The sequence below is a fragment of the Xenopus laevis genome, chromosome 6S (assembly GCF_017654675.1).
Source record: "Xenopus laevis strain J_2021 chromosome 6S, Xenopus_laevis_v10.1, whole genome shotgun sequence".
NCBI lineage: Eukaryota > Metazoa > Chordata > Amphibia > Anura > Pipidae > Xenopus > Xenopus laevis.
The window spans coordinates 118,150,552-118,172,744 of NC_054382.1; the positions used below are offsets into that span (position 1 = coordinate 118,150,552).

The 22,193-nt window shown below is 38.6% G+C and overlaps 2 protein-coding genes and 1 long non-coding RNA gene across 3 annotated transcripts in view; 2 read left to right on the plus strand and 1 right to left on the minus strand.

The window, feature by feature from the left end:
- Nucleotides 1-16,161, minus strand: part of LOC108695416 — a 37,771-nt gene extending 21,610 nt beyond the window's left edge. Inside the window, exons 1-4 of the long non-coding RNA XR_005962319.1 lie at nt 16,024-16,161; nt 13,814-13,960; nt 12,980-13,047; nt 12,737-12,897 (exon numbers count right to left, since the gene is read on the minus strand). This is a non-coding gene — a long non-coding RNA (uncharacterized LOC108695416). The remainder of the gene's footprint in view (nt 1-12,736; nt 12,898-12,979; nt 13,048-13,813; nt 13,961-16,023) is intronic.
- LOC108695414 (acrosin) lies at nt 6,920-10,195 on the plus strand. Its single transcript, XM_041567954.1, has 5 exons — nt 6,920-7,051; nt 7,161-7,350; nt 8,103-8,374; nt 8,534-8,679; nt 8,865-10,195. Exons 1-5 carry the CDS (start codon nt 6,976-6,978, stop codon nt 9,348-9,350), a joined length of 1,170 nt encoding a protein of 389 aa, XP_041423888.1. The 5' UTR covers nt 6,920-6,975; the 3' UTR covers nt 9,351-10,195.
- A 180-nt stretch (nt 16,162-16,341) lies between the features above and the next one.
- dcaf13.S (DDB1 and CUL4 associated factor 13 S homeolog) overlaps nt 16,342-22,193 on the plus strand; it is a 28,190-nt gene continuing 22,338 nt past the window's right edge. The window contains exons 1-4 of the mRNA XM_018223909.2: nt 16,342-16,704; nt 19,161-19,360; nt 20,282-20,389; nt 21,891-21,980. Coding sequence (XP_018079398.1) covers nt 16,635-16,704; nt 19,161-19,360; nt 20,282-20,389; nt 21,891-21,980 — 468 coding nt within the window. The 5' untranslated portion in view covers nt 16,342-16,634. The remainder of the gene's footprint in view (nt 16,705-19,160; nt 19,361-20,281; nt 20,390-21,890; nt 21,981-22,193) is intronic.

Here is a 22,193-nt window from a genome sequence, read left to right on the forward strand (position 1 = left end):
CGGGTTTTGCCTCCAGTAAGGATTGATTATATCTTAGTTTGGATCAAGTACAAGCTACTGTTTTATTATTATTATTAAAGAGAAAAAGGAAATCATTATTTAACATCTGGATTATTTGGTTATTATGGAGTCTATGGGAAATGTTCATTCCGTAATTTTTAGGGATGCACCGAATCCAGGATTCGGTTCGAGATTCGGCCAGGATGCGGCCTTTTTCAGCAGGATTCGGCCGAACTGAATCAGAATTTGCATATGCAAATTAGGGGCGGAGAGGGAAATCCCGTGACTTTTTGTCACAAAACAAGGAAGTAAAAAATGTTTTCCCCTTGCCACCCCGTATTTGCATATGCAAATTAGGATTCAGATCGGTATTCGGCCGAATCCTTCGTGAAGGATTCGGGGGTTCGGCCGAATCCAAAATAGTGGATTCGGTGCATCCCTAGTAATTTTGGATAATGGGTTTCCGGATAACGGATCGCATACCTCTAGCTAGATAAAGGTCCTTGCTTTCAATTTCTTATGTCTAAAACACTCACTTCAATAAGTTCCCCCGGGTACAATAAGGGTAATAAACCCATTAATACTTCCTATGCATTTAAAGCTGGTCATTTCATAAATATATATGTGTGAAACTATGTTCTATATGATTATAGTCTTGTGTTTCAGGCAGCAATCCCTGCCAACGCCTGTAATATGGATATTGCCTAGTTGACTAGTGCATGGAGCATCGACAGAAGAGGAAGGGAAAAAGAGTCCTGTAACATTTCATAACGAAATAAAAAACATACTAAAAAGTATATAAAAATACTGGTGTTTAATGGAAACGGCATCAAATATTGAAAAACATTGGCAAGCCTGGCTTATTACATTCAGTGCAGGGTACTTCTATTTTTCTTTTGCAAAAGATCTTAGTAACACTCCTTTTTCATAGGTTAAAAGCAAGCATAGATAAATCACAAAAAATAAGATGAACTTTTGGTGGAGCAACATTTAATCAGCTCCCTATCCCTATTAAAAGATGAAGAACAAAATAACATTGTAATAATAGTCACTTTGCTGTAAATTGCAGGAATATTCTGATCAGAACTAGCTCCTTACATTCTTTCATATTACACAATGAGCAGCTGTCAGAACCCAAAGTTCATTCACAGCAATACCGCCACATTTATGCCCCACTTATTTTTTAATCAAAGTACTTATTTGGTCTTAAACATTTTTTACACACATTATTATTGTAATGGCAGTAATACTGTGTGTGTATAGGACTAGATGTAACACAGCATTTGAGGGACAGTGCAAGGCTGAAGAATATTAGTTATGGTATTAGGCAACTCTGTTTCTCTTCCAGCTACTCCATTTTCTTTGGTAGCCTACAACAATAATATTGTACCATATAATAACCCATTACACATATGTAACTATTTAGGTGAGGTCCGTTTGTAAAGATTTATACTGAATGTTAAGTTTAATTACATGTTTTCGGTTTATACATATACTTTAATCCTGACCTTATGGTGGGTTGGTGCACTCCACTTTCATTCTTTTTCACTTTATTTAGGGAGTTCTCTGCTTTTTGTTAGTGCTGGAATTCCAAAGTTAGAGATAAAGCAATGTTTGTATAAATAAAATGGTACAAAAGAATCTCTGAAACAGCTACAGAATTCAGTAGCTTAGACTGGAGTGCAGCAGGACCGCCATCAGAAATCACAGGGCCCCATATGACAAAATTTCCTGGGCCCCCTGGGCTGCACCCAATGCAAGCCCCACCTACAGGTCCGCCCTCCCCACCCCACAGGTCCGCCCCCCACCACACAGTAAAAAAACAAAAAAAATATTGGTAGCTAGGGTTCCCACATGTTAATAAAAAATAAAAAGATATTGGTGGTCAGGGCCCCCCATAAAAAAACATTTGTGGCCAGGGCCCCCCCATTAAAAAATATTGGTGGCTAGGACCCCACATGAGAAAAAAAATTGGTGGCCAAGCCCCCCCCCCCACATTATAAGAAAATTGGTGGCCAGGGCCCCTTAAAAGTCCATGCCTTCCCAAAGTCAGCAGCTCTCAGAGAGATGGGGGGCCCGGCTAATCAATTAAGAGTGGCAGGGCCGGGCCCCCCTTACCCTCGGGGGCCCCCTACAATTCTCCCCCCTCTCCCCCCCTGATGGCTGCCCTGAGTGCAGGTGCACTTGCTGACCTCTAAACATGAATGTCCACTGGAGAGTGAAGAATAGTTTTGGTTTTATTTGAGATGCATAGCACTACATGTTTTGGACCACATAGGTCCTTCCTCTGGTGCAACTCTGCAACCTGAAGTTGCACTTTGACAATCAGTCGTCTGAATTTTGCCTGGTGAAAGGGCCTCTAAACGTTGCTAGCACTGAGCTCTTTTGCTTGCGAATTGTTCTCTATGCCTTTTATTAAAATGGCAATGTCCCTACGAATTATCTTTTTGGCAAATTTTCACTCGGACGGCCACTTCGCCCTTTTGTAAATCTGCCCCAATCTCTTTTCTGTATATAGAAAGAGATCTTCCCTAGTGGGCCGACATCTTGAAATGGGGTTGGTACCAAGAAATGGGGTTTTTAGTTACAAAGTTAGCTTGCGGCTTTTAAGAGAGAGAGATTGCCCAAACCAACACCCATTTTTTAAAAAAATGTAATAATGGAAAAACAATAGTGAAGACAAAGTAAAGTTATTTGTATAGGTGCAAACTATGAAAGTGTGTATGTATGTGTGTGGATATAGGTGTGAGTATAGGTAAGAATATAGGTGTGAGCAAAAGTAAGTAAAAAGACAAACTAGTTAAAAATGTTTTTAAAAAATGGGCGTTGGTTTGGGCAATCACAATCTCTTAAAAGCCACAAGCTAGAGCGGGGGAGGATCTAACCCTCAGACTGAAACCAAGGTTCAGGAGACATTTACTTCAAGTACTATGCAGAGAGGTACAAGACCTTTTATACTATGACCAGAGGTAAAAAAAGTTAGGGACCACCATGTAGGGTTTGCCTTGAGGTGGTATGTTGGCTTATCAACTTTATGATCATAACTTTGTAACTAAAAACCTCTGTCTTTGTGAACACATGCACTTGCATACAGGGCTGCCATCAGAAATCACGGGGCCCCGCACAACAATATTTTTTGGGCCCCCTCGCCACCCCTCCCTCATCAATCAGTATGAAGGTCACACAAGACACAAGCAATAAAACATTAAGTGCCCCCCTACAAGTTTAAAAAGAACTTTGATGGCCAGGGCCCCAACAAGTTATTTAAAAAAAACAATTGGCCAGGGCCCCTACAAGTTAAAAGAAAAAAGAAAACTGCACGAATCTTAGCCAGGGAGCTCAGATGCCGGTATCTTCAGTTTCTTGTGCTCTGATTCGCCAGTGAAATTTAAGTCCCGGTAAAACTGCATGGCGAGTAGAGGGGAGGTTCAAACTTCACCCATCCAATTCGCATGCGGCTTTACTGAGACTTACACCTTACACTTCATGGCGAATCAGAGCTCAAGGAGCAGTCATTGGAGCTCCACCCAGCCCTCCCTTCTGAAGTCTGCAGCTCACTGATGGTAGGGGCCCGGCTATGCAAGTAAGTGTAGCACGGCCGGGCCCCCCTTAACTGCCTAAACCATCCGGGACAACAGTACCCCCTGTCCCCTCCTGATGGTGGCCCTGCTTGCATATATACTGAATTACTTAGACAGGGTACCAGGGAATGTGCACTGATTAATTGGCCAAGTCAGTAACACTTCCATTATACTTTAATACATTTTTTACTTAGCCTTAGGAGTGCACCCACAACCCTCCTATTTTAGTACAAACAAGGAAACAAAGATTTAGCTGCATATTTATCAAGGGTCGAATTTCAAATTGAAAAAAACTTCGAAATCCGATTTCAAAAAGACCAACTGAAATTAAGTCGAAGGTTTTTTTGGGTCAAATAGGTCAGTTTTCCGCCGAATTCGAATCGTACGCATCAACGGAGTAGCGCATTTGATTCTAAGTTTTTCCCCCAAAAAAACTTCGATTTTCAAAGTCTACCAATTGACTCCAAATAGGTTTTAGGAGGTCCCCCATAGGCTAAAACAGCAACTCAGCAGGTTTTAGGTGGCGAATGTTTGAGGTCTAATTTTTAGAGAGACAGTACATGATAAATTTCAGTATTTGAATCGAATTTGGACTATTCCCTAGAGGAAGTACACATAAAATAGCTCGAAATTTGATTTTTTTTTTTTATTGGAATTTTCACTTCGACCCTTGATAAATCTGCCCCCTTAATGGTAGTGTGTTGTGGCAGTTGAACTGAGGGGGATTTGGTTTTTTTATTGTGGATTACAAACAGTGTAACTCTAAGCAGTGTCTTTTAGTGGGTACTAAAAAAAATAAAGTACTGTCTTGCATAAAAAGGGCATTAACCTGAGAGATGGAAACATAATTTTTCCTCATTATTAGTCCCTGTTAGGGTGTTGCCTTGAGTTTGCAGTGCAGTCTTGGACATCAGTTCTTAAGAAGGATATTAATGTAGAGAGTGCAGAGCTGTGTAACTAAACAGGGAATCCTCTCGCTCTTTGAATAGAACAAAGAACTGGAGGTCACCTCTTTAGACTTTAGAAAATTAAGTTTTATTTAAAGCAAAGTCGGCGTCTCTTCACAGTGAGGGCAGTGAAGTTGTGAAATGCTGGGCCAGGTGATGTTGTGATGGTCTATTAAAAGAGTTCTTCACCTTTGAGTTAACTATGGGGCAGATTTTCAAATTAAGAAGTATTTTTTGTGTACTTCCACTAGGGAATAGTCCAAATTCGATTAGAATTTGAAAAAAATTGAAAATTCAAATATCGAAATTTATCATGTCCTGTCTCTTTAAAAATTTGACTTTGACCATTCGCCATCTAAAACCTGCCAAACTGCTGTTTTAGCCTGTGGGGGACCTCCTAGAACCTATTTGTTTTTTTTGGGGAAAAAATGTTGAATCTAATTCGATCGGATGCGCTATTCCTTTGATTCTACGTCAAATACTGACCTATTTGATCGTAAACAGACCTATTGGACCAAAAACAACAAAATTTTACTTAATTTCGGTTGGTCTTTTTGAATTTTGAAGTTTTTTCAATTCGAAATTCGATCCTTGATAAACATGCCCCAAGTTTTATGAAGAGAGTGATATTCTGAGATAATTTGCATTTGGTTTCCATTTTTTATTATTTGTGGTGGAGTAATTTAGCTTTTTATTCAGCTATACAGTTTGCAAATTCCCCTAGCGACCATGCACTGATATGAATACGAGACTGGAATATGAATAGAAGAGGAACTGAACAGAAAGATGAGTAATAAAATGTAGCAATAACATTTCTAACTTTACAGAGCATTTGTTTTTAAGACGGGGTCATTGACTCCCATTTGAAAGTTGGAATTAGAAGATGGCAAATAATTAAAAAACTTTAAAAAATAAAAAATGACAACCAATTGAAAAGTTGCTTAAAACTGGTCATTCTATAATATAGTAAATATTAACTTAAAGGTAAACCACTCCTTTAATGCATTTAAACTTAACTGTTAGTATGGTTTACAGAGGGATATTTGCAATTGGTTTTCATTATTTATTATTTGTGGTTTTTAAATGATTTAGCTTTTTTTTTCAGCAGCTCTCCAGTTTGTAATTTCAGCAGTATGGTTGCTAAGGACCAAATTCCCCTAGCAACCATGCATTGATTTGAAGAAGAGTTTGGAACATGAATAGGAGAGGGACTGAATAGAAAGATTAGTAACAAAAAGTAGCAATAACATTTTTAGCCTTACTACCATTTTTTATAACGGGAAAGAGTCGGCAGAAAAAAAGCAAATAATTAAAAACTATAAAAAAATATAAATATAATGGAGACCAATTGAAAAGTTGCTTAGAATTGATGGTGCTGTAACATACTAAAAGTTTATTATTTAAATATGTTAAACATGTATTCTGGGGTTTATTTAGGGAGACTGAACTTGATACACTTTTTTTTTTTCAACCAAAAAAAAATATTTTTGAGCTATGTAAACCCTTTTCCTAGTTTAGTTTGACTAGAGCTACTCTGTCAAGACATAAGATAAGAAACACTGAAGTTAATGAACAGAACAATAAAAACTCCAATAGCCTTCACTGGCTAGAAATGTACATTATATATATATATATATATATATATATATATATATATATATATATATATATATATATATATACAGATAGATAGATAGATAGACAGATAGCCTTCACTGACTATTATTATTATTACTAACATGTATTTATATAGCGCCAACATATTGCGTAGCACTAGAAATGTACATATATATATATATACAGATAGATAGATAGGGATAAGTACCAACTATTGTAAAATCTAATTGTATCAGAGGGCTCCATTGATTTCTAAGACCATATACAGTAAATGCACAAGACTTTATGATGAGTGCTTTTATACATTTCATACTATTCTAAGTCTCATTTTTATTATGTTCTTTCAACTGAAGAAATGTAGTGCAGTAACCCAGTGATGCGTTTCCATGGTTACAACTTTCATTGTGATGTAAACACTTTAGCAAGAATCATGTGATCTTTCTTTGTGATGTCATCGGCTACACTGGTCTAATCCAGCTTGATGTACGTAGTTCATTTCTCTAAAGACATCAAACTGACAAGACGCAACATGAAGCTCTTGACAGTTTTCTTTATATTCTTTATAATTCATCTAATTTGTGTATCTGAGAGTGCCATCAGTGACAGTAAGTACTGCATCTGTGATATGGGAAGGGATTCATTTGGTAGTTAAAGCTATATTTTATATGTATATATAAATATAGAGAGAAAGAGAAAACTATCATTGTGATGCCATCACTTTAGCAATAATCATGTGACCTTTCATTGTGATGTCATCACCTAGACTGATATAACCCGGTTTGCTTTATACAAATCATTTCTGTGAAAGCATCAAACTGACAAGACGCAACATGAAGCTCTTGGCAGTTTTCTTAATATTCCTTATACTAAATCTAATTTATGTATCTCAGAGTGCCATCGGTGGCAGTAAGTATCCATATTTAATAGAATATTAAATATAATGCTCATCAACTCCAAAGTATTTGAATATTTTACATTTAGAGGTTCTTTTCTAATGTTTCCTTGTCTCCAACAGTTTGTGGAAACCGACCTTTATATCAGGGCTCCCGGATTGTTGGAGGACAAAATTCCCCACCTGGGAAGTGGCCATGGATGGTCAGCATCCAGCACCCTGTAGGGAAAGAATTCTCGCATCTCTGCGGAGGAAGTGTCTTAAATGAAATGTGGGTCCTGACCGCAGCCCATTGTTTTAAGCATCTGCAAAGGTAAGTGCTCAGGGTACATACACCAACTCTGCTTGCTTTCTTTTGAATTCTTTGACATTTTTAAAATATATTTTTATCATTACTTTGGGGCAAATTCACTATGTGCAGAAAATGGGCTAGCGACGGCTTCGCCAGGCGTAGTTTCGCCAGGGCTGAACGAAATTCATGAAGATCCTAAGTTGCGCACAGGTTACAAAACGGTTGCGAAGTTGTGCTATCGATGATACAATAAGCAGTCCGAAGTTAAATTAGCGATGCCTAATTAGCATACGGCAGTTCAAATACAATGGACGTGTACGCTGCAGCAAGTACATTACATTACACAAGGCCAGGGAAACTTAATAAAATTTAATAGAGATCTTATATTGCCCTATACATGTGCCCACTGTATAGTTTAGGTGCCAAATGTAAAGAGGATAGAGGGTACCCCAAAAAAAATGTACGATCTTTTTTAGCCCATCACCCAGTAAAATGTAAAAAACGCCATGAGCGCAACTTCGCCTGGCGTAAGGGTGTGAAGTAGCGCTAGAGTTTGTCTACTTCGCTAGCGAATTAATGCCAGCACCTGTTAGTACATCAGCGAAGTGGCAAAATGACATCACACTGGCGAATTTTCACTAGCATTAGAAACTTCGCCCTTTAGTAAATTTGCCCCAGCCTCCTCTGTTTCTGCACATGTTTTTAATACAGTGGATATGTTGGTTTATTTACGTTACTAATTTGTGGGATATGACTTTCTCTTGATATTTCAGCAAGGAAGAAACAAACACATGGAGACTCGTATTTGGAGCAAATGACTTAATGGTTCTTGACTCATCGGTGCAAATCCGAAGGATAAAAGAAGTTGTAACACCCAAAGCTTATGATCCAAAAACAGAGGCGAATGACATTACCCTGTTGCGGTTAGACAAGCCTATAGAGTTCACAGATTATGTGCAACCGGCTTGTTTCCCAACAGAGTTTGCTAATGTAGAAAAAAAGACCGACTGTTACATTGCAGGATGGGGAGTTCTAGAGGAAGAAGGTAAGTCTTTTGAGTTTCTTATTTCTTTATATTTCATGGGCTAATCACAGGGTTAATGATGATCTGGTTACATCTCCCTATTAACTTCAAATCACTTTATATATTGCCTGTATACTAATAAACGATTCATTGGCTGATGATTTTTTTCCCCCTTTTTAGCTGGAGAACCAGCAGACGTTTTGCAAGAAGCCCGCGTTCATCAAATTGATTCCAAGAAATGTAACTCCAAAAGCTGGTATGGTGGCGCCATAGGAGAATACAACCTGTGTGCAGGCCATGAGAAGGGAGGCATCGACAGTTGCCAGGTACTTGAGATCATGTTATATGCATACAAAATATATTTACTTTTAAGCACATTTAACCGTCACTGTTGTGATTCCAGTACATGAACTTTTCGTTTTTGAGCACTTCCTTACACAGGATTAACTGTACAGGTTGCAAATATATTCACTGTTTAGGTTAGTTTCAATATTTTTTCTATTTCTTGTAGGGAGACAGCGGAGGACCTTTAATGTGCAAAACTCCGAAATCAAGGGTCTATGCTGTAGTTGGTATAACAAGCTGGGGATCAGGCTGTGCAAGAGGCAAAAAGCCAGGTGTTTACACTTCCACCAAATTCTTTATTAAATGGATTGCCAGCAAAGTCGAGAAATATGAGAAAGAAAAGCCGAAAATCAGGAAGAAACGATCACTGCTGAAAAACATTATTCTTCCCAATGGGCAACTTCCTGGTGCTGAGAATAGAGGGCTAACTCAAACCCTAACCCAAGAAATGGAAATAAATTCTCTTAACCCAACAGCAAAAATACAAGAGGTTCAGAATGGCAGAGAAAAAGGGCCACAAGTTCAGCCTAGAAAAATAGAAGAAAGCCTTAAACCTGAAACAGCTGTACAACCACCAGGAGAAAATATTTTGAAAAGAATTCTGAGTTGGTTAAGATGGATATACGATGGTCATCAGTCCCCATCTAAATAGACGTTAGCTCCCTTTTTAAAACCATCAGCCTCTGCCCTTAACAATGCAAGGATAGTCTGGAAGCTTTAACTCTAGATTGTGTTATTTTATATTGTTTAGCTTTATTTGATATTTCTTTATTTAACTAGATATGTTTATTTTTATATAAAATTATAAAATAGAAATCTATATTTTTATATAATATTTACATATTATTTTAAAAAAAAATTATAATAAAATGTTTGAATGAATACAAATTCTATCTGCTGTTTTGGATTTTATATATTATGTTGAAGTATCACATTTAATTCATTTACGATATTAGGCGTCAACTTGCACTTATGTATAGTTGAGCTATATCAAGGATCTATGCTATAGTCGAAATAACAAGCTGGGGATCAGGCTGTGCAAGAGGCAAAAAGCCAGGTGTTTACACTTCCACCAAATACTTTATTAAATGGATTGCCAGCAAAGTCGAGAAATATGAGAACGAGAAGCCGAAAATCAGGAAGAAACGATCACTGCTGAAAAACATTATTCTTCCCAATGGGCAACTTCCTGGTGCTGAGAACGTAGGGCTAACTCAAACCCTAACCCAAGAAATGGAAATACATTCTCTACACCCACAAGTTCAGCCTAGAAAAATAGAAGAAAGCCTTAAACCTGAAACAGCTGTACAACCACCAGGAGAAAATATTTTGAAAAGAATTCTGAGTTGGTTAAGATGGATATACGATGGTCATCAGTCCCCATCTAAATAGACGTTAACGCCCTTTTTTAAAACCATCAGCCTCTGCCCGTAACAATGCAAGGATAGTCTGGAAGCTTTAACTCTAGATTGTGTTATTTTATATTGTTTAGCTTTATTTGATATTTCTTTATTTAACTAGATGTGTTTATTTTTTTAAATAGAAATTTATATTTTTATATAATATTTACATATTTTTATATATAATTTTGTAAAAAAAAGTATAATAAAATTTTGAATGAATACAAATTCTGCAGTTTTCGATTTTATATATTATGTTAATTCATGTAAGATATTAGGCGTCAACTTGCACATGTATAGTTGAGCTTGGCACTACCAGATCTGTCCTGCCTACAGTTGTTCCCTCAGTGCCCTGCGTCAATCGCCGCATCACAACCGAATAAAAAGAATATGGGGTAGATTCCCCCGAAGTGACTTACGCTAGCGAAAATTCGCCAATGTGGCATAATTTCGGAACTTTGCCGATTTCCTAACGGGCGCAGGCGTCACTTCACTTGCGAAGGAGATAGACGCTAGTGTTGCTTCGCACAGATGAATTTTCGCTCTGGTGAACGGAGGTAACTCCGCAAATTCACTAAGACGTGGATTTTACTGAACGTTACCTCATTCACCAGACTTGCCTTCGCCAGATCAGAGCAGGTGAAGTGCAATGGAGTGCATGGGACTTCCTCAATTTTTAGTGCAACATTTTTCTAAGTCTCAAAAAACGCTGACGCCTTTTCCTTTTTTTCTGAGTGATAGCCTGCAACGGTCCGTAAAAATTTTTTTGGTTAACCGGGTTCCCCCATACATTTTCTGACATATAGAACATAAAATATACAGTGGGCACATGTGTAGGGCATTATAACAACTCTATTTTATTTATTAAAGTTCCCTGGACTTGTGTAATGTAATGTAACATATACGTCCATTCAACTTTATCATTTCCCGCCGTATGCAAATTAGGCAACGATAGCGCATCTTCGATTTGACCTTTAACCTGTGTACTGGACACTTACATATTGGTTATAATTAGTTTTATATATTTATTTGTATTAATCCTGCTAAACTATCTTTAACAAAGTACAGGTATAGGGACCGTTATCTGGAAACCCATAATCCAGAAAGTTTAGAATTACGGAAAGGACATCTACCATAGACTCCATTTTATCCAAATAATCCAAATGTTTTCCTTTTTCTCTGTAATAATAAAACAATACATTGTACTTGATCCAAATTAAGATATAATTAATCCTTAATGGAAGCAAAACCAGCCTATTGGGTTTATTTAATGTTTATTTGATTTTCTAGTAGACTTAAGGTATGAAGTTACAAATTACGGAAAGATCCGATATCCGCAAAACCCCAGGTCCTGAGCATTCTGGATAACAGGTCCCATACCTGTATATGTTTATAGCACATACAGGATAGAGGTTTTCATTACTCGCCATCAGTTTTATTATAAACTGTAAGTTCTGCACAAAGTAAAAATGAGCAGAGATAAATAAAAATACCCAGTATCAGGGTCGGAATTAGGGGTAGGCAGAAGAGGCACCTGCCTAGGGAAGGACAATAAGATGCACTGGGCAGGTACCTATTAAAGTGTCTTCTGTCTATAATCCGAGTTTGCTGGCCTTTCTCGTTCTCCCCCCCCCTTCCTTTGGGTTATTTACTAAACACCGAATGCCAAAAACCTGAAAAAATCTTTTTTTTTTTTTTTTACTATAAAATCTGAATATTTAGTGGGAGGGAAAAAAAAAAGCACAAATTTTTCAGAATTTATTACACCACGAGTCAGAATCTGAGAATCCGAAATCTCAGACCTGCCGAGGTTGCATATAAGTAAATGGAAAAAGTCCCAAAGATATTTTGATCTGCACTGGGTTTTGTGCAATTATCTGACGATTTTGTGGTTTTCAGGCAAAAATCGGGTAGAAAATCCAATCTATTTTTTTCTCATACATGCCAGTATGCAAAGCATGGGCACATTAGATGGACACGTTATTTCAGTTCCTAAAATAGGACATGATCATTTTGAGAAAACACGTGTATAAATTCACAAGGATAAACTCACAAGGATAAGGATTCGGCCAAAACCTGCATGAAAAAGGCCGAATCCTGGATTCGGTGCATACCTAGTTACTAAAGTTGCATATTTCATTTAATTTGTGTACAATATAACAATGTAAACTACAGCCACAAACAATTTAACAAATGTACAGGTGTATCAAAGCACAAAAGCCTACATTTTGCTCATAGGGCTTCCAAAATAAAAGAGGAATCCTGTTCCCAGAACTGAAGAAATGATCCCTAACATATTTTGGAAGCCCTATGAGAAAAATGTAGTTTTTTGTGCTTTTATACACCTGTACATTTGTTTAAACAATTTCCTTACAGTCCAAATAGTGCTGCTAAATAGGGAACATATTGAACTACTGGGAAACCTTCAAGACATATGACCATATACTGGATAATCTGATAAATATTCCTAATTATAATAATATCTTAGGTAAATATATCGCAGAGGGGATTGGCACATGTAATGAAAATCAAAGAAAGATTTTATCAGTACGTGTACGTATCAGTACGCTTCATAAGTAGGTTTGAATCTTATCCAACACACTCTGTAAGGTAACAATAATAAAGGCAGAACACTTACCTTGTAGAGCCCAGGTATGCCTTCGTTCCTGTAAATCTTGCCAAGTGCATGGAACATTCCTCTGTACTGAAGCTTTGAGGAGTCATTCCCAGAATCATATTGCAGAACCAGCCGGGTCTTAGTAACCCATATTGGGTTTGTAAAGCATAGAGTTAAAGCTCCTGAAATCAGCAGGACCAATCAATTAGTTTACAGCACTGATTTGAAAACACAGCACTGAGTAATTAATCCTAACAAACTTACCACCTGCTCTATATTTCAGATCCACTTGAGCACCCAGCATCACTCACACGTAAAATATCAATACTAACCTTAAGTAAAAGCAACAGAGACAAATTAGTAGAATATAGTAGTTTTGAGATGTTGTACCGTGTTAGTCATTGAAAAAATGCAGAAAAAGTAAAGTTTGGCGATCCCTTTTATTGGCTAACTGAATAAGTAACAATTGCAAGCTTTCAGAGCACACAGGCCCCTTCTTCAGGCAAAATACAAAAAAAAAAAATCTAAAAGGGGCCTGTGTGCTCTGAAAGCTTGCAATTGTTACTTATTAAGTTAGCCAATAAAAGGGATCACCAAACTTTACATTTTCTGCATAGAATACAGTACATATACAGATCTCTGAAAGGGTCTTATGCTCTATAGCGCCACCTTGTGCATAACATATATAACAGCACTGTATAAATGATCCACAATCAAACTGTGCAAATGAGAAGGGGCTTCAAGCACAGGATCAGCCCATACACAGTGTGGATTTAAGTGAGGGAAAACAAAAATTTTTTTTTGTCAAAATGCAGTTCCATAGTGGAATAAGTGAACAGACATTACGATAATACAAACATATATTCTTTCCTGCATTGCCAAGGGCTCCCCTGTTCTCTGGTCCTGAAGCTCTGTGTGCCCCATACCACGCTCCCATGTGGGTTTCCCATGCCTGTCACCAGCTTATGGAGCCTTGAACCCTACAGTGTTTCTATTGGCAAGTGAGCTAAACTCTCTTGTAACCAATGAGACATGTAAATGATATACTATCTATGAGGGAGTATAAAGGAATATTTACATATTGCAGACTTCACTTACAAGAAGAAGTACAAGCCCCAAGAGGCTCCAGCTCCCCACATATTAGGGGTGACTCCTTGGTTCAGACCTTGAAGTCCCTCTCGCTGGCAGACTGTGGCCAAACAATGCATGATGCCTCTGTATTTGGGCCGTAACTCCAGACCATCGCTAATTGCAAAGAAAGAGATAAACACATGCATTAGAAGATTCAGTAAGTACAGTTAGTAACATAGTACATGCAGGCGCTCTATAACTCTGTACTAGAGTGCTGTCCAGCTTCTAGATGTGAACACACAGGCTTCTCTACTTGGCATCATTAGTTTGAGATCATGTGGGCCATGAACATATGGGATTACCAGCAAGTTACAGTATTCTGTACTGTCCTCCACTGTAACTGTCCTGTGACACAGTTTCCTTAATTTGGGACTGGTTTAGCTAGTTTGCCTAATGAAACTTGTTACCTATGATATTCAATATGTGACCCTCAAGCTGTTGTTGAATTATCCCCCAGCATTCCGAAAACCCCTTTTGACTGGAGGGACAGAGGTTGGATATCCCTACTATGGAGTCAAACACTATGTCCACACTATCCCTACAGAATAATCCAATTCAGGTTCATCTTCCTTTGGGGTAATTAACATGGAAGGCAACATGGGGCGCAAAACAGCTCCTTCTATCTATAAACATTGGGTACATGAACTGTATAACAGTGAATAAAAATGACCAATCAATAACATTAAGAAATTGTATTTTCTGGGTTAAATTCCCCCTATGGGTCAGCCTGTAATTAAAAGGGGTTGTTCACCTTTTAATGAACTTTTAAGTATGATGCAGAGAGTGATTTCTGAGACAATTTGCAATTGGTTTTCATTTTTTGTGTTTTTTTTTAATTATTTAGCTTTTTATTCAGCAGGTCTCCAATTTGCATTTTCAGCGGTCTGGTTGCTAGGGTCCACATTCCTTGGCAACCATGCACGGATTTGTATAAGAGACTGGAATAGGAGAGGCCTGAATAGAAAGGCAAGTAATAAAAACTAGCAATAACAATAAATGTGTAGCCATACAGAGTATTTGCTTTTAAGATGGGCTCAGTAACCCCCATTTGAAAACTGGAAAGAGTCAGAAGAAGATGGCAAATAACGCAAACTATACAAAATAAACAATGAAGACCAATTGAAAAGCTGTTTAGGATTAGCTATTCTAGAACATACTAAAAGGTAATATAAAGGTGAACCACCTCTTTAAGCAGAATACAGTAATATATTGTACAAATGATGCAAACTGATACTCTACCCAACAATAAGAATTACCTAGAGCACTGTTCCTCCTTAGGACAGCCTTGTATCCTCCTAGGAAAGCCCAACCAGTGTCAGGGGGTTATAGTCCCATGCCAGCATCTCATACAATGCCCCTGTGCACAACAATCTCTTCTCTCTATCCATTGTCAGTGTGGGAGGATTAGACCCCTATCCTATGTATGTATGTATGTACTGTATAGTAACATAGTAAGTAAGGTTGGAAAAAGACACACGTCCATCAAGTTCAACCTTTTAGGTTTTTTTTTTTTTTAATCTGCCTAACTGCCAGTTGTTTCAGACTTTATATAACTTTATATGTAAGGAGCCACAGAGCTGTAAAATGTATAAAAGTACAATAAGTACTATGCCAAGCTGCCCAGGCCACACAGGTTAATGCCACACTCAGTGGGCTCATGGCTGGATATAAGGTAGGGAAAAATGGCATTATAGGGAATTCTAATGTCTACAGATAAGGGCTGTACAGTAAAGTCGGACTGGGGGGCCTGGGGCCGCCGCCGATTGTGTGAACGCACCCCCCCCCCCGATGCCAAGTGTGCACAGTCATGGGCACTTTGTTTTACAGACAGCGCAGCAGGAAGCAGCATTGAAAATTGCGGCTCTGGGTCGGCGGCAGGCCCACTACCTTTTTTACCGGTGCCCTGCAGGCCCAGTCGGACCCTGTCCAGTCTTACAACTGATGTTGTACTACAACTCTCCACACCCCACCTATACATGAAGGCAGTACATAGGGTATTTTGTTTTTTAGTCAAAGGGGGTTATTATTCTCCTTTAAATTAACTTTTAGTATGATGTAGATATTCTGAGATAATTTGCAACTGGTTTTCATTTTTTATTTTTAGCAGCTCTCCAGTTTACTATTTCAGACAGTTGCTAGGCAACCATGCATTGATAGGAATGAGATCCGCCTCCCACCTCCAAGAACTCCCAGCAGCCGTGCCCATTAGTATAGCATTGCAGTATCTGCGAATCGGATCTTAACCAAGTCGAGCGGGTGCAGCACCGGAGTGGAGATGACTCCCCCGCTCAGCCCGGCTACCAGGCTCTCATGGCGGACATGGCCGAACACCTGTCTCGCAGCATTCAGGGGACTCGCCTGCATGGACGGTGGCTGCGCTGGGTCAGAGGGAGCAACCATGTGCAACGCAGATAAAGCGGCTCCCCAGCTTGACACATACAGACCCACGTTACATCACGCCTGGACCTCCAGTCCTAGCTCCGCCCTCTCAGGTCACACTGTCGCTACTAGTAACACTTCCCGCTGTCAACACAGCATCTCTAGCTCGCAAGATTGCCCTTAGTCAAGGTGGCCGCTGATGCACGTCCTTGGAATGTGACGTATTTCAAGACGACGGTGTGCTGGAAAAAATGCCTTTGCCCTTCACGAATAGAGTCGCTCAGGCTTCTACAGAACCGTCTGCGCAAGTCACACGCCGAGTGGGGTTACTTCCGGCCGCATGGACTGGAGCTACCTGTAAGTGAGGGAGTTGTGGGGAATTTGTTGATATACAAACAAGCCGGCTATCATGAAGGTGAAGGTTCTGTGTAGGAACCCGGACGATTATGTGCGAGAGACCAAGAGGGACCTGCAGAGGGGTGAGTGCCATGTTATGGGATTATATACATTAGCTAATTGCCTGGGGGCCGGGTGATTATTGAGATTATATTATATATAGATTATATTCTAGATTATATTATCGAGATTATATTCTAGATTATATATAGATTAGATTATATATTATATTATTGAGATCATATATAGATTAGATTATATTATTGAGATGATAAAATTTGTTATACAGGTATGCAATCTGTTATCCAGAATGCTCGGGACCTGGGGTTTTCCAGATAATGGATCTGTCAGTAATTTGGATCGTCATACCTTAAGTCTACCAGAAAACCATGTTAACGTTAAATAAACCCAAAAGGCTGGTTTTGTTTTTAATAAGGATTAATTATATTTTAGTTGGGATAAAGTACAAGCTACTGTTTTATTATTACAGAGAAAAAGGAAATCATTTTTAAAAATTTGGATTATTTCATTATAATGGATTCTGGTAGGTGGCCTTGCTGTAATTCAGGTCTTTCTGGATAGTGGGTTTCCAGATAACGGATCCCATACCTTATTGAGTATTCTTCGCAGAGATGCCCAACCTGCCGTCCACTGGTTGTTGCTGAATTGCAGCTTCTCCTGAGTGCTGGAGTGGAGACTCAAATAACATACAGGTTATTGCTGATCTATATGACTGCTCCTTCTTCACATATAGATTTTAGTCTTCTCTATCCCAGCTTGTTAGACGTCCCTAGTGTTGGACTTGCCATGGGCTAAACCAGGGGAGGGCCAAAAGGTAGAATCAGTAGACCTTTAGCTGGTGATCAGTAGATCTCAAGACACTGTCAACAAACAGCTTGTCTATATCACCCTCCTGTTTCATTCTTTTTATTCAGATATTTATTATGTTAAGTTTAAATAAGAAATAGTTTTTTGTTAAATATAGCAATATGCATTTTCTCACAAATTAATATTTTCCATGCATCAGAATGCTTACAATGATTTTATGGATGTAGATCATAATGGGACAATATCACTAAAAGTAGCCCCCACATTAGTAAAGTATGGGCACTCTTGGGCTAAAGTATCTTCAAAGGGGTTAGTCCCCTTTAAAGGAGAAACAAACCCGTACTAAAAAAAACCCCTACCCTGCGTAGACCAACCTCCCTCCTCCCCCACAGCCTAACGCCCCCCCCGGGCAAATGCCCCTAATTTTTTACTAACCCCTCTGTGCAAATCTGGCCTTGGGAGTTCACAGGCACCATCTTCTTTTTTCGATCTACTTTGGAATCTGAGCAGGAAATTTTCGTGACGTTCGGCGCATGCACTTGTCGTTCATGACCGGAAATTTACTCCAACTGCCAAAATTCCACTCAGATTCTGAAGACGACTGAAAAAAGAAGATGCTGTCCGTGAACTCCCGAGGCCAGATCTGCATGGAAGGGTCAGTAAAAAAATTTGAGGCACTATTATAACTGGTGTGTTTGCTTCAGAAAGACAACTATAGTTTATATAAACAAGCTGCTGTGTAGCCATGGGGGCAGCCATTCAATCACAGGATAAGCAGTAGATAACTGATAAGTACTACTATAGTTTATATAAACAAGCTGCTGTGTAGCCATGGGGGCAGCCATTCAAGCACAGGATACACAGGATACACAGTAGATAACAGATAAGTACTACTATAGTTTATATAAACAAGCTGCTGTGTAGCCATGGGGGCAGCCATTCAAGCACAGGATACACAGTAGATAATAGATAATCTCTGTAGTATACAGTGGGATTTTTCTGTTATCTGCTGTGTATCCTGTGCTTTAATTACTAAAATTATAAAAAAGAAACAATGAAGTCCAATTAAAAAGTTGCTTAGAACTGACCATTATATAACATCTGAAAAGTTAACTTAAAGATGAACTACCCTTTAATCCGTAGAAAAATTCACGCTGCAGTGAAAATCTGAATTTATTTGTGCCAAAGACTAGGCAACGTTTCAGGCTCCTGCCCTTTCTCAAGTTAGTTACATAAGCCAGCCAATCAGCATTTCTCTAGTAATCCAGGGAAGAGAAAGCAAATCTGGGGCCACTGGAAGGCAGTACAAATGGCATATTGTTCTATGTAGCGGCAATATGAATGTCAGGGGTGTCCCATGCTGTCCATTCATCTACTGTGTATCTACTTAATACTCTGTTCCAGGATTCTGTTGCCGGCTGTGCAGATTGATCTAATAGCCAGAAGGCTTTTGGTTGCAGAAGTAATTCCTTGGGGTAAGGGGTTCGGGGTGACAAATAAAGTAACAGTCTACAGTCAGTCTATCCAACCCCTTGACACATTGTAAGAATTTGAATATATCTATAACCTACTGGATGGATACAGTGAGTTGCACTTGCAGAATAACTTTATGGCTATTTTGTGAGCAGAACCTGGTGGGGTGCCAATGGGAGGTGAGTCTGGGAATCAGAAGTATCTGATAGAAAATCAGAATGTTTTTTACTTTCCTTAGTTCCTCGGAACTATGACCCAGCCCTACACCCATTTGAAGTGTCTCGGGAATATACAAGAGCGTTAAATGCCACCAAGCTGGAGCGTGTCTTTGCCAAGCCTTTTATTGCTTCCCTGGACGGCCATAGAGATGGGGTTAATTGCATTGCTAAGCATCCCAAGAGCTTATCTACCGTGCTGTCAGGAGCATGTGATGGAGAGGTAAGGCTGCTGATTGGTCCGTTTATTATTGTTATTGGTCCGTAATATCACTACCACTTACTCCTAGCCAGAATCTGCATGGAGGGGTGAGTAAAAAAAAAAAATAGGGGTATTTGCCCGGGGGGAGGAGGGAGGGGGGTCTACGCAGGGTAGGGGGGGAGGTTTTTATTTTATTACAGGTTGAATTCTCTTTTTTAAAGGAACCGTTCAGTGGAAAAATTAAAACTGGGTAAATAAGTAGGCTGTGCAAAATAAAAAAATGTTTGTAATATAGTTAGTTAGCCAAAAATTTAAGAAAGAAAGGCTGGAGTGACTGGATGTGTAACATAATAGCCAGAACACTACTTCCTGCTTTTCAGTTCTCTAACTCTGAGTTAGTCAGCGACTTAAAGGGGAGCCACATGAGACATAACTGTTCAGTGAGTTTGCAATTGATCCTCAGCATTCAGTTCAGATCAAAAGCAAAAGTTATGACCCATGTGTCCCCCCTTCAAGTCTCTGATTAGTTACTGCCTGGTAACCAATCGGTGGAAACCAAGAGAGCTGCAAAGCAGGAAGTAGTGTTCTGGCTATTATGTTACACATCCAGTCACTCCAGCCTTTATACATTGCATTTTTGGCTAACTAACTATATTAGTACATTTTTGTTATTATGCACAGTATATCTATTTACCCAGTTTTTATGTTTACACTGAACAATTTCTTTAAAGCACAGGTATCTCTCAGATTGGAGTTGCAATCGCAGTCAGGCACCTCATTTTTTTTCATTCACATTGTAACATTATTTGTCTTGTATATAGGAATGATAATCCCTCCTTAATTGGAATTGACAATTATTATCAGAGATTGCTTTATTTACATATAACTGTAGAATTTATAGTTTTTCACACAGTTTTCTTCTCTTTTTTTTTTCTCTGATAGGTTAAGATTTGGAATTTGACGAAGCGAGAATGTTCCAGAACAATACAGGCACATGATGGCTTTGTGAGAGGACTTTGCGTCCGGTTCTGTGGCACCTCGTTCTTTACAGTATGTGTACCTTTAAACATAACTCTGTAGGGCCATCATAGCATAGTTCCTTTCCCCTGCCATTGGACTTGTGTAGTATTTCTGCTTTTAAAGTAACCTGCAAATGTACTTCAGGCAATACTGCTTTTAAAGGAGAATTTAATAAAATAACATAGCAAGAATTGTTTTATTTTATATACTCAACTTATTGTACCAGCTTCAGGGTTCGGCAGTAATGACCCTGGCCTTCAAAATTGTCCGCTGTTGCTCCACATCTTCCGATCATATTCTGCCATCTTTTTTGTGTCGGAGGCACTGCACATGCTCATTGTGCTCTGGGCTGCTGCTGGAAACTCAACTTATGGGTCTTTGGAAAACATTTGCAGAAAGTGATTCTGTATCTGTCAGAAGCTGATGTGACAGGGCTGATGAGTCTGCTCTGATGCTGACTGCACTGGCTTCTATGCTGCCATGTAATGTAAAACTGGATTAAAGGAACAGTAACACCAAAAAATGAAAGTGATTTAAAGTAATGAAAATTTCTTGTACTGTTGCCCTGCAGTGGTAAAACTGATGTATTTGTTTCAGAAACACTACTATAGTTCATATAAACAAGCTGCTGTGTAGCAATGGCGGAATTGAAAAAAGGCACAGGTTAAATAGTGGATAACAGATAACACCATTATGTTCTACAGAGCTTATCTGCTGTGTAACCTGAGCTTTGTCTCCTTTGAATGGCTGCCCTGATTATTTATATAAATAATAGTAGTGTTTCTGAAGCAAATTGATCAGTTTTACCAGTACAGGGCAACAGTACATGATATTTTCAATACTTTAAATCACATTTTTTGGTGTAATTGTTCCCTTAACTACTAAACTACCTTGAGATATTAATGTCATATTAAGACTTTGTATAACATTACCCTGTCTATAAGCATATACAGTAGATCTTTACTTCTAAAGAGCTGGGGTGGCCATGGGCTGGTGCAGAATCCCAAAACATAAGGAGTCACATTTATCAAGGGTCGAACTTCGAATTCATTTGATTTTTTTTTTTTTTTAAACTCCCATTAACTCAATTGGACCAATCGAAATTTATAATAAAGATCTTATTTTGTAAACTCGGGTAAATAGGATCGACCCGAAAACTCAAATTGAATTTGATTCGAGAAAAAACCTTTAACATCAGGATGGCTGCAAACAACTCCAAATTGATCCATGGACTTCTCCCATTGACTTAAACAGCAATTCGGCAGGTTTTAGATGGTTAATAGTCGAATTCCCTGCGTATAAAGATTAAAAAATGTTCTAGTCAGGCCTGTCTTTGTCAGTGTCGCTACAGAAATTCAGCCAAAACAGTAAAATGTTACCGAAATCCTATTATTTTTATAGCATTTTGGCAATATTCCTGGCAAGTAATAAAGTAGTGATGATTTTGCCTAAAAGAACAATATCTTGCACCATACCAGATTGAAATTTGCTGTGTATTTATTATATTAATTATCTACCTCCTGTATTGTAGGTGGGTGACGATAAGACGGTGAAGCAATGGACAATGGAAAGCCCTGGTTATGGTGAGAAAGTGGAGCCCATACGTACAATCCTAGGAAAGGTAACATGATTGATTTATATTTTTAAATCTCCGCCTCTACTATTGAGAATATTTTTACAAGTATTTATAGTTAGGATTAGGCTGCAGTAAACATAATATTTTTACTTATTATATTTAGGATACAGATTTTTTTTTACTGCCTATGGTTACTGCCATATTGAATAGCCTGGGTAAAACAAATGACATAATTCTAACTAGGTAGCCACAAACACA

What these genes read in the sequence shown, in the direction of transcription:
- LOC108695414 (XM_041567954.1), top strand. Translation starts at nt 6,976, where the DNA reads ATGAAGCTCTTGGCAGTTTTCTTAATATTCCTTATACTAAATCTAATT. An exon ending in TCAGAGTGCCATCGGTGGCA is followed by an intron (nt 7,052 to 7,160) that starts GTAAGTATCCAT and finishes TGTCTCCAACAG; the next exon opens with TTTGTGGAAACCGACCTTTA. An exon ending in GGGAGTTCTAGAGGAAGAAG is followed by an intron (nt 8,375 to 8,533) that starts GTAAGTCTTTTG and finishes CCCCCTTTTTAG; the next exon opens with CTGGAGAACCAGCAGACGTT.